Below are 10432 nucleotides of genomic sequence, written 5' to 3' on the forward strand. Positions count from 1 at the left end.
CTTTCCCTGTCTCTTCCCATGCTCCCTCTCAGAAGGGCGTGTCCAGGTGGGAACACAGCATCCCAAACACAGACAGACTATGGACATCTAAGTAAGGGTTATTTTTACCTCTCTGCTCTCAGGTGTAATATGCCTGTGTATGGAAACCAGAAACTATGATGAGCAACAGTGTGACTAGAGTTGTGGCTGATGTTTTGTTCACCAGCTGAATTGAAAGAAAAAGAGAAAAAGTGTTGCAGGTCAACTCTGGGTGTATGTTTTTAAATGTTTTCTCACTTAAATGAAACAGAGAGGATCAGCTGAGGAACTACTCAAAAGATGATGAAGGAAAACAAACTGAGATGGTTTCTTTTGTGGGTGGAGGGCAGGGGGCTGTGACACTTTGCAAAGTGAGAACTGAAAATGCTTTGAGATTTGTTGGCTTTGGTTTTGGTTTAATGGCAGGTGAAACCTTTTGGGAATTGCTTTATTTGAAAGAACTTGAAGTCAGTGTTGGTTTGCAGGGTCTTTGGGTCACTCTGAAAACCTGGGGGTGGGATGATAGAGGCAGTGTGGTACAGGCAACACTGTGCAGTGCTAGCAAAGAGTGGCTGCTCACTCCAAGGCTGCTTCCAAGGCTAGTGGTAGCTGAGGACACAAGTAATTTTTCTTCAGCTGATGGCCAAGGCCAGGACAGGTAGAGGGCTCTAAGGTGCCTGGCATATGTCAGGTGTTAGTGGTGAACAGGGAGAGGCAAACCCATGGCCTGGGCTCCCCAGTTCAAGTGAGATGTAGAGAAACTGATGTGGGTCCATCAGAGGGGTATCAGGATGATCAAGGGCCAGGAGCAGGAGTCCTGGGGAAGTGAGGATGAGGGATCTGGACTTGCTTAGTCTGTCAAAGACAAGGCTGCTATCAGTCCTTGGCTCCCAGCTGTTTGAAGGGAAATGTCAAAGATAACAGAGCCAAAATCTTATCAGTAGTGTTAGACAATCCAATAGGGAACAACAGCCACAACTGGTAGTGCTGGAGGTTCGTATTGGACATTAGGAAAAGTTTATTTCTTCAGGAGATTTCAAGACTTTGCCAGGCAAAGCCATTTTGCCCTCCTGTAGAGCTGGAGACAACTTCAAGCAGAAGGTTGGATGGGATGCCTTTGGAGGTTCCTTGCAGATAGCACTTCTGCCATCTCCTTCTTGTGCCACATCTTCCTTGTCTGTCTTCATCTGAGTCTGTGTCCTCCCTTGGGTAGCCCAGATGAATGAAACGTGGCCAGTGGTGCTTACCTGTGAACCTAGGAGAAAGATGGGTCCCTCCAGAGGTTGCTGCTGGGGCTCTGCAGGCTGTTCCTGGGCTGGCTGGGGCATACTGCTGTAGCTCGAGGCTGAGCCCCAGAGCTATGTCAGAGGCCAGCCCAGAAGGAAGGGTTTCTCTCTTACAGGCTCCTTGAATCTGCTAGTTCGTGTGCGGAACAAGCGAGCCATTGATACCCAGGTCTGGTCACTCAGTGGGAACCGGGGGAACATGTGGCAACAAGCACACGTGCCCATCAACCCGCCTGGGCCCTTTCAGGTAAGTCAGGTCCACCACCAAGGAGCTCCCCCTCACCTGTCCTGTCCATGTACTCAGGACTGTAGAAGTCTTCCCAGCAGACATCTGCATCTGTGGCACAGGGGCTTGTCGGACACAGGGAAGCCCAACAAGCTCAACAGGTTGAGCCTGGGAGCTCTCCACCCCCAGAATCACTGGGGTGAAGTAAGAACTTGGTAGATGCACAGAAATCAATTCCACTCATCTCTGACAACATCTAATGTCCTTATGTGCAAGCATCAGTTTGGCACTGTATATTTTCTGATTATTTCCTGTTCAGAAACTGCTTGTCAAAGAGCCCCTTCTAGTACCAGGTCTGTGAGATGGGTCTCATGGTGTTGAGCAGATGAGCCTGTTGAGCTGGCCTGTTGTTGTAAAGTGAGTTTGAGCACTAAAGGTTTCTCCTAGTGTGCGCTGAAAGAGCCCACCCCCACTGTCCCCCTGGTTTAGGACCATGGGGCAGCTTGTGAATATGAGCTGGACACTCTCTATCTGCTCATCCAGTCATTTCTGCTTACCCAGGAGGCAGGCTGCTTTGGTGCTGGATGGTTTATTGCTGATGTTTTTGCTCAGCGTGTTGCTTTCCTGTTGTAGGGTTGTTTGTCTGTGCAGGCTGCTATGTTGTGGCACTATGGCAAAATGCCCAGCATGCTTTTGGGTACTTTAAAATAATAAATAAGAATTTAGTTACTCTTGTGAGCACTGTTCGGCATGGGTTGGTTGGTTAGTGCAGCAGACTTAATAAAGCAGAGCTCTACATGCTTATTTATTATTCTATAGACACTCAGCATGCAGGGGTTAGTCCTGTAACCAGTGGGAACCAGCTCTCCAGATTCAATGAGTACTGGGGAAACAGGAAGGAATCTGAGGGATCTGTTAAGATCTGGGCTATGCCCTGCTCACCTCTGCAGAGCCCCACAGTGTGGGAAGGGTCCTTCACAACTGCAGCCTCACACTGGACTCTGTCCCATGCTCTGCTTGCAGATCATCTTCGAAGGTGTCCGGGGCACGAGCTACGAGGGGGACATTGCCATCGATGATGTCACTCTGAAAAAGGGGGACTGTCCAAGGAAGCAAATTGGACCAAACAAGGGTGAGACCGTGCGTGCCTCAGAGGAAAACAAGTTGGTGGGAGTGCCTACATGAATGCGTGTGCCGGGGACATGCAGCTGATTTCAGAGCATATTGACATGTTGGAGGGACTCAACAAGGTGGTTGACACCATCAGCAGAAGGCAGAAGGCAGGCTGTCAGACTCTTGAATTTGTTTTTCAGTGTCACGAGTTAGCAAGAGCTCAGAGGAGCAACCAGATCCTGTAGGGACTGTGCTGCCAGACACCAGTATGCTGAAATCTACACCAGTCTGTTGGGTTGACAGTGTCATCCTCAGGCAGCTAAAGGCTTCTACAGGATCTCATTTCCTGGAAATTCTCGGTATGGGAGCTCTGGAAAGGGAAGGACCTTCTGCAGGCTCTAATTGCCTCTGCAGCATTAAGTCAGTCCTTCTCCAGGAAACAGACTCTGCCTTCTAGGGCCTGGACCCAGGGAGGGCTGGACTTCTTCCCATTGCCCTCTGAGCAGAAAGGCACAGCCAGGCAAGGTATTGCACACGCAGGATCCAAGCAAGAGACCCAAGCACTGTGTCATCTCCCTCCCAGTCCTAAGAATGCATGCTTGAGCTAAATCCTACCAGCCCCTTTCCAGTCTATCCACATCAGCTTGATACCAGCATTGCAGAAATGGAGACAATCCCACTCTCTCTGAGGTGGACCATGGATTGCAGCCACATCAAGTTGCACAAGCAGTACACAGGCATCAGTCCTTGGGTGGGAATCACTGGTGAGCATCATGCCTAAGTCCTGCCTGTGCCCTCAATAACATGCTTCAGGTTGGCAGGAGAGCAGATGTTCAGAGTAGCAAATCAGAGGCAGACAGGCACATGTGAGCAAGGTTTGATTTGTCTTACTTATTTTTGAAGGAAAAAAACCTTGCTGAGGAAGAGCTGCTTTCAGCAATTTTATTAAAACAAAGGTGAAGGGGGAAACAAAGCATCAACAAGTCAGAGCATCCTAAAATTTCAAAATGTCAGGTGCAGTTAAAAGTCTGTTTCAGCCTAAGATGGCCAAGGTGTAACCAAAGCACAAGCAGAACCTTTTGTCTTACTCAAGCTGAATGTTCTGTGGAAGAAAGGAGGGTTGGATTGCAAAAATAACTAAGATTCAACCTTTGCTCCTGAGTTTGAAAATAAATAATATGGGGAGATTTGAGAATATCCAAGGAAGGCTACAGAGATCTGCTTGATGGTTTGGGCTGGGAGGAGAGGCTGAGACACTAATGTGCACTGTCTATTTTGATGAGGTCTGGATCTGTCCCATCACTAATTCTTTTTCTCTCTCCTTGGGTGGCAGCTGTTGCTCTTCCAGGAAGCAGTGTCCCAGCCCTGCACAGCCCTGGTCTTTCTGGCCCATTGACTTTCTTCCTTTACGTGCTGCTCAGATGATGGCAAGTGAGCGCTCCTGTCTTCGGACTGAGACATCCCTGCTCCTTCCCTACTCAGCCACCTCTGCTCCTCTTCCTCCCCTCCTCACTGGCACACCAAAGTGTCCATATGTTACCAAAGACTGACAGGCATGACCACACAAAGGGATCTGGTTCAGAACTGGAGCACTCCTTGAGAAAGTCATAATGTCTAGAACGAAATTTTAAAATAAAGACAATATTTTTTTTTTACAAGCATGTGTATGAGAGAGAGAGGGAGTGAGAGAGGAAGGAAACAGGAACACACAGAAATGAAGGAATGGAAGACAAAAACATAGGAATGAAGAAATCTGAAGAGCAAATGAAGGAGTTAAAAACCACCCCCATGTTTCATTGGGAATGTCGGACAGGGCTTCCTCAGGGAAGTGGGAACTTGTTTTAAACAAACAAACAAAAATATATTAAAGCACAAATTTCTACCAGAACAGTTACCTTCTTTACTGCAGAGCTCACAGCCTGGTGGATGATGTACCGCAGTACTCCCCTTGTCTCCCCATGTGTTCCCTCTGGCTGGGGCTGCCCTGCTCCAGCTGCAGCTCCTTGCAGCAATGCCAGCCTCGACCTGCCGGTGCCCGGAGCACCTTGCTTGCACCGTATGTGCTTCAGTATCTCCATCCATCCATCCATCCATCCATCCATCCATCCATCCATCCATCCCATCTTCCAGGCTCTCATGTATTTAATTGTCCCCTGTGCGGTTTGCTTTGGCCTTCTCCCCACTGCTCTGTGCTTCTCACCCACCAGCCTGAAGAAGATGAAGCGGGAATGGACCCATCACACGGACTGTGCTGAGTGGTGGAGAAGTCCCGGCTGGATCTGGCTGCAGCATTGGCCTCTGAGCTCCTGTTTCTCTCTCAGCACTCTTGCTGGGTGGAGAACCTATAAGAACAGGTCTGAGCTGCAGACAGAAAGGTGTCTCTGTGGGGCTGAGGTATGGGTTGGGATGGGATGGGAAAGGGGGAGAAGCCATACACCGGCTTTCCCCGGTGATTGCTGGGATGACAGTTGCCTCAGCCTTAAGGCCAGGATTTTTTGCTGCCTCTCTTCTGTTACCTGCTCATTTTGGCCTTTTATTCCACTGCTTACCTTCCCCCACTTCAGGCTTTTTGGATTATGGGAAGAATCAGGTGTTTAAACCTTCTTCAGCCAGACAGCGGGTCCTGTTCCCATGACCCAGCCCCTGGGCCAGCAGTTCAGGCAGCTCCGATACTTCCCTCTCACCTTCTGAGGCCTTTTAGCACACACAGCTTGTCCATTGCAGGGTGGGCAGCGTGTGGCAACAGCATCACTGCACGGGCAGGAGGTGGCTGAGTTTTGTCAGCACTTGCAGTATCCCAGGCACTGCCAAAGCAGGAGCTGGAAGGGGAGACAGATGGGAACGTGCCCCAGGAACAATAGAGACAGGCAGCTTGACCCGAAAGAGGGGCTTGTGCTGAACTGTGGCCCTGTTAACCACTGAGGAACGGGAACAGGGGTGGGGGTGATTCACCTGTTTCCCGCTGGCATCATGAGAAGGTGAAGCTGCCACCTCTCCCTGCTGCAGGCCTCTAGCAGGTCTGGCCTGACCTTCTCAAGGTGGAGGCACGTGCTGTTCCAGAGTAACCCCCAGGAGAAGGGTCTGCCTTGCACTGGCCAAGGGGGAGCTGTGACAGCTCTGGTGCAACTGAAGCAGCTCTGGGCGTGACTTATCTCCCTGTACAGGGCAGAGTTAGCCACATGTGGCTGTGAGCTGGAGTTTACTAGCCCATGCTCTGGCAGTTCAAGTGAGTGGGACTCTTTCCTCTAAGGTACACTCCATTGGAACCTTCTATCTGGAGAACCACAGATGTATGATGAGCTCGCTCTCTCATCAGACCCCCTGGTACCCGTGGCTCCTTACCCATTTCTGATTGATGTACCAACTTCTCTGAGACAACTGCGTTTGTCTAAAATGACCTGAATGTATTGGCTGCCTCCTGCATTGCTCAGCTTCCAGCAGCAGCTGGTGCCTCATTTCCACTGTTAGAGGTGGAAAGTGCTTATGTAACTCCCAAGAGATTCAGTTTGAAGTCTCAAAACCCATTGCTCTCTAGCTCCTGGAAGGGCATTCATCTGCTCTAATGCTCCCCGGCCACTATCAGACAAAGGACAGGAAACCTCACAGGGGGATAGTATGGGTCTCCCTGGCTCCTGTTGCTTTTCTCCACTTCTGAGTGAGAACTGTGTCTTTTCTGTCTCCACTCTTCCCTCCAGAGCCCAGACCTCAGTCACACTGCATGTTAAACCAGGAGACCTATGGCTGTACCCCAGGGCCAGGCAATGTTGTGGGATGCTGTAGGTGCCAACAGCAATTCTGCTTTTTCCGGTCTGTTGCCATTTTGTGGGCAGCCAGTGCCACCATCATCTTTTAGCCGTTATTTTAGTCCTATGCTCTTCCTTTCTTCCATGCTTTGCTGGAGACCACAAGTCATCACCCCATTCCTGAAAGGATTACACTTTCACTCCTGGGAGAGAGACAGTGCTTTCCTTGGGTGCTTCGTGGTGGCTCCTGACCTCTCAGCAGCAAAATATTTGTTTTGCTGGTTCCATGGGGCTTCTGCTTTCTGGGCAGAAGGTGGAGACAGGAGCATTTCCACATTGGTAAGAGAGAACCCAGAGCAGCCATCTCACCTTCTAGGCTCTGAGGCAGAGACCCTTGTGGCCTTTCTTCTACTGACTGCTTAGCCAGGGTTGCACAAACATGTTTTGCTGATGTTTGGTGGGCAGCAGAGGTGCTGTGGGGCTTGGGAGGTACAGCCTGAAGGTTCAGGATCATGCACAAAGTGTTTTCTGTGAGACAAGTGCCAGCAAAGGGACACCACATATTTAGAAAGAGACAGCTGTAGGGAGGGTGTCTGTGCCCTGCTGCCAGCTCCTGCAAGGAAGGATGTAAGTGCCTCACCAGACCCACAGCACAGGTGGCAAGAAGCCTCTTGGTGGCAGTGGGTCCAGGGTAGAGCAAGCAGGTCACCCCAGACAGCAGTGAAACCTTCTCCTGCTGTCAGGCATGGGCCCATCAGCTTCAGAAAAAGTCTCAGGGAGCCCCTTCCAGCTTGGACTTCTGCTTCTTTATCTGTGGCTGAGATTCAGCTGTTGGTCAGTTTGGGGGGAAGTCATTAACCCAAGTGCCTCGGCTTGTTAGAAGTACCAAGGATTAAAGGACAGACCTAATCTCCATGGCATGTAAGCCAGGAGAGTGTAGCAGAGGAAATAGGCACTTCAGTGGCAAGGATGAGAAGCTGTGCACTGATGAGGGGGTGAGGTCAGTGTCCCTCCTCTATGAGGGCAGTGGTATGTGTGGTTTACTACCCCTGCCTGAGGGACTGATTCTCCTGGTGGTGGTAATGCAGCCAAGTGAGATACGAAGCCATACCCCTTGCATTTAAAGATCCCCTCACAGTTTTCACAGTGCTCTGGCTAAATTATAGTCCTTAAACTTAATTACAGTCTGTCTTCTTAAATATCTGTTGCAGTCCAAACATTATGTTTCTCTTCCTGATGTTTTATGTTGCGCTGTGCCTATCGAGTAGCTGCTTTATTCCACTCCAGAAGTAGCTGCATTTCAGTGATGGTGGAGATTATTCCTGTACATAGTATGGAAGTCCCTGCAGAGGAAGAGTGCAATATAAATTTAAGAGACTGCTTTTATTTTCAAGGAGACCTCTGCTTGGTAGTTGTAGAAATATATTAGGAAGAATGCTGTGTGGGTGTTAGCTGATATGTACTCAATATCTTTTTTTTCAGGGTATAAAACAGAAAATATGTGAGTGTGCAGGCTCCTGGGTGTAAGTTGTAGATATTAGAAGCAGTGAATGGTACTGTCTAGTTACAAGAGGGGCTTACAAAGAAACTTGCATTCGAAACCTCCTTTTGTAGTTGCTCATTGCACTGGGAAAAATATACTTTTTTATTATAATTTTCCACAGTTTAGTGCAAGTCCCACTAAGTGGTCATCAACAGGACTTTAATCCATGGCTCTTAACAACGTGAACGTCGATTCCTACTGCGTGTTGTGAAAAGCAACTCTTGGCTGGTAATGGTAATAGACTCTTTTTCTTCCAGTGGAAAGCGATGGAGCTAATACGTTTCCCTTGATGTGGAGTTAAATAATTTGGAATGCCTGAGCACAACTCTTCCCAGCCGCCTGGGAGTGAAAACCCCTTTCATCTGTATGAAAAACTTGGCGTAGTTCACGAACTGTTGGGAAACTCCTCCAGTGAAGGGGTGTGATTGGCATGCATGCAGAGCTGCCCAGCAGAGCCGCATGGAGCGCTGCCTGAAGAGCAGCTGAAGCAGCAGCTCCAGACAGGGAGCCCTTCTTCTGGGAAGGAGCTTGTACGTTTGGGAGGAAAAAGGGCAGCAATCAGGGAAAAAGTAGGGGGGGTTCGGATGTTTAGGCTGGTAAATTTCTTGCAGAAATAATTTATGCATGTAGAAATAGGTGTACTAGACATGATACAAATAGTATTTTCTTCCCTGTTGCTAGTCAAAGTATGGAAATTTAATTTCTTTCTCTGTGAAATCCTGTGGGTGCACTACTCCAGAATGAAATGAAAATGCTTTTGTACCAAAGTGAGAGCAGGGTCAGATTCCTCCTCCTCAGATAGTCCCTATCTCTCTGTGCCAGGAAAAGCACCCTGCTTTTGGGTTGGTGCCCCATGCTTCTCAACCTGGGAGGGACAGTCACTGGGAGCAGCAAGCAGTACTGGTGGTTCTGAGAGGCCTCCCTCCATTGCACCATTGCTGCCCTGAGCCCCATCTCCAGCATGAAGCAGCCAGTCCCTGTGCAGGGAGCACGCCCTGCCCCCCCCCCACCCCAGCTGTCAGGGAGGCTGAGTCAGGGCTTTCAACTGTGGGAATAATAACCATGGGTGCTTCATGCTCCCCTGAGGGACCCCACATGCCCCAGGCAGTGACAGACAGAGGAACCAGGGCATTTTCTCTCTTATATAGGGTAAATGGTGTTAGCTCACCCCTCTCAAAGAGACAAGCTTTTGCCTTAAAGTAGAGAGCTCAGGGAGTTGCTGCATCAGGGTGTTGCCATTTCAGTCCCCTTCAACTGCTGGAGCCATGCAAGTGACCAGTGATAGGACAAGGGGTAATGGGTGCAAATTGGAGCATAGGAGGTTCAAGGTGAATATCCAAAAATTTTTTTTTACTGTAAGAGTGACAGAGCACTGGAACAGGCTGCCCAGGGAGGTTGTGGAGTCTCCCTCACTGGAGACATTCAAAACCCACCTGGATGAGTTCCTGTGTGATGTACTCTAGGTGACCCTGCTCTGGCAGGGGGGTTGGACTAGATGATCTCTCAAGGTCCCTTCCAACCCCTAGGATTCTATGATTCTATGATTCACTGGAAATGCCCTCAGATAGCCTAACAGTGGGCACAGTTGGGAGTGGCAATGACACACATTGTCATGAGCTCTGCACTTCAAGCTGGGGGCAGTGGGACACCATACCACAGTGCCACACAATGCCCAGCCTTGCACCCAGGGAGCAGGACCCTGCTTTTTGGTGGGGACAAGAAGCTGCACTGTAATTATCTCCTGTGCAAAAGAGAGGCCCTTCTCTCACAGCCACTGCTGGCTTTGGCAGAGACCAGTTTTGGTCCCTCTCTCTTTCTCCACAAAGAGACCCTAGGGGTCTTGTCTTTTCCAGGCTGCCCTCCAAGCAGGTGCACCCCTCTTTGCAGAGGCACCAAGCATACAGCAGGAGAACCTTGTGCAGGCTGCAGGGAAAGTCAGGTGTTGCTGCTATTTGTAGTTGCTTTGGCCCCACTGTTAACTGCTCATCCCACAGGGCCTGGGAAGGCACTTAATGCAGACAAAAGGCATTTGCAGAAAAACAAGTGCTGGAGAGCTCTGGAAATTGCATTTTAACAGGACTCAATTTACACTCCATGGTAATAACTGGCAGCTGGTAGTTGCCAGAAGGGAGCTGAGCAGCCCTGGTACACTCAGCATCCCAAATAATACCTGTGGTATAGGTGTGTTTTTCAGTACTCCCTTGGTAGTAAGACACATACCAGTTTGGCTTACAGTCTGCAACCACCTAGCCCACCACAGGGGGAATTCTGGGGTCTTCTGAGGGCTACTTACAGCCTGGTATAGTCACATCAAAACAGGGCCAGCCACTTGTGCCCTGGAGGCCTTACACATCCCAAGTAGTAGAGCAGGACTCATTAACCCAGGGATACTTTCACCCAATCTGCCTTTCCAGAGGGGGAGGGGATGCAGCTTGCAGAAAGGGCAGCTTTTGCTTGTGGAAGAGCAGTGCTGTCCCACTCTGGTTTTGCTGAATGAGGTGTG

The 10432-nt window shown here is 49.6% G+C and overlaps 1 protein-coding gene across 1 annotated transcript in view; it reads left to right on the forward strand.

The window, feature by feature from the left end:
* MDGA1 (MAM domain containing glycosylphosphatidylinositol anchor 1) overlaps positions 1 to 4379 on the forward strand; it is a 151991-nt gene extending 147612 nt beyond the window's left edge. Inside the window, exons 15-17 of the mRNA XM_010006021.1 lie at positions 1421 to 1551; positions 2554 to 2662; positions 3977 to 4379. Coding sequence (XP_010004323.1) covers positions 1421 to 1551; positions 2554 to 2662; positions 3977 to 4068 — 332 coding nt within the window. The 3' untranslated portion in view covers positions 4069 to 4379. The remainder of the gene's footprint in view (positions 1 to 1420; positions 1552 to 2553; positions 2663 to 3976) is intronic.
* The last annotated feature ends 6053 nt before the right edge of the window (positions 4380 to 10432 follow it).

Source organism: Chaetura pelagica, unplaced genomic scaffold (assembly GCF_000747805.2).
Source record: "Chaetura pelagica isolate M959 unplaced genomic scaffold, ChaPel_1.0 scaffold271, whole genome shotgun sequence".
Lineage (NCBI taxonomy): Eukaryota > Metazoa > Chordata > Aves > Apodiformes > Apodidae > Chaetura > Chaetura pelagica.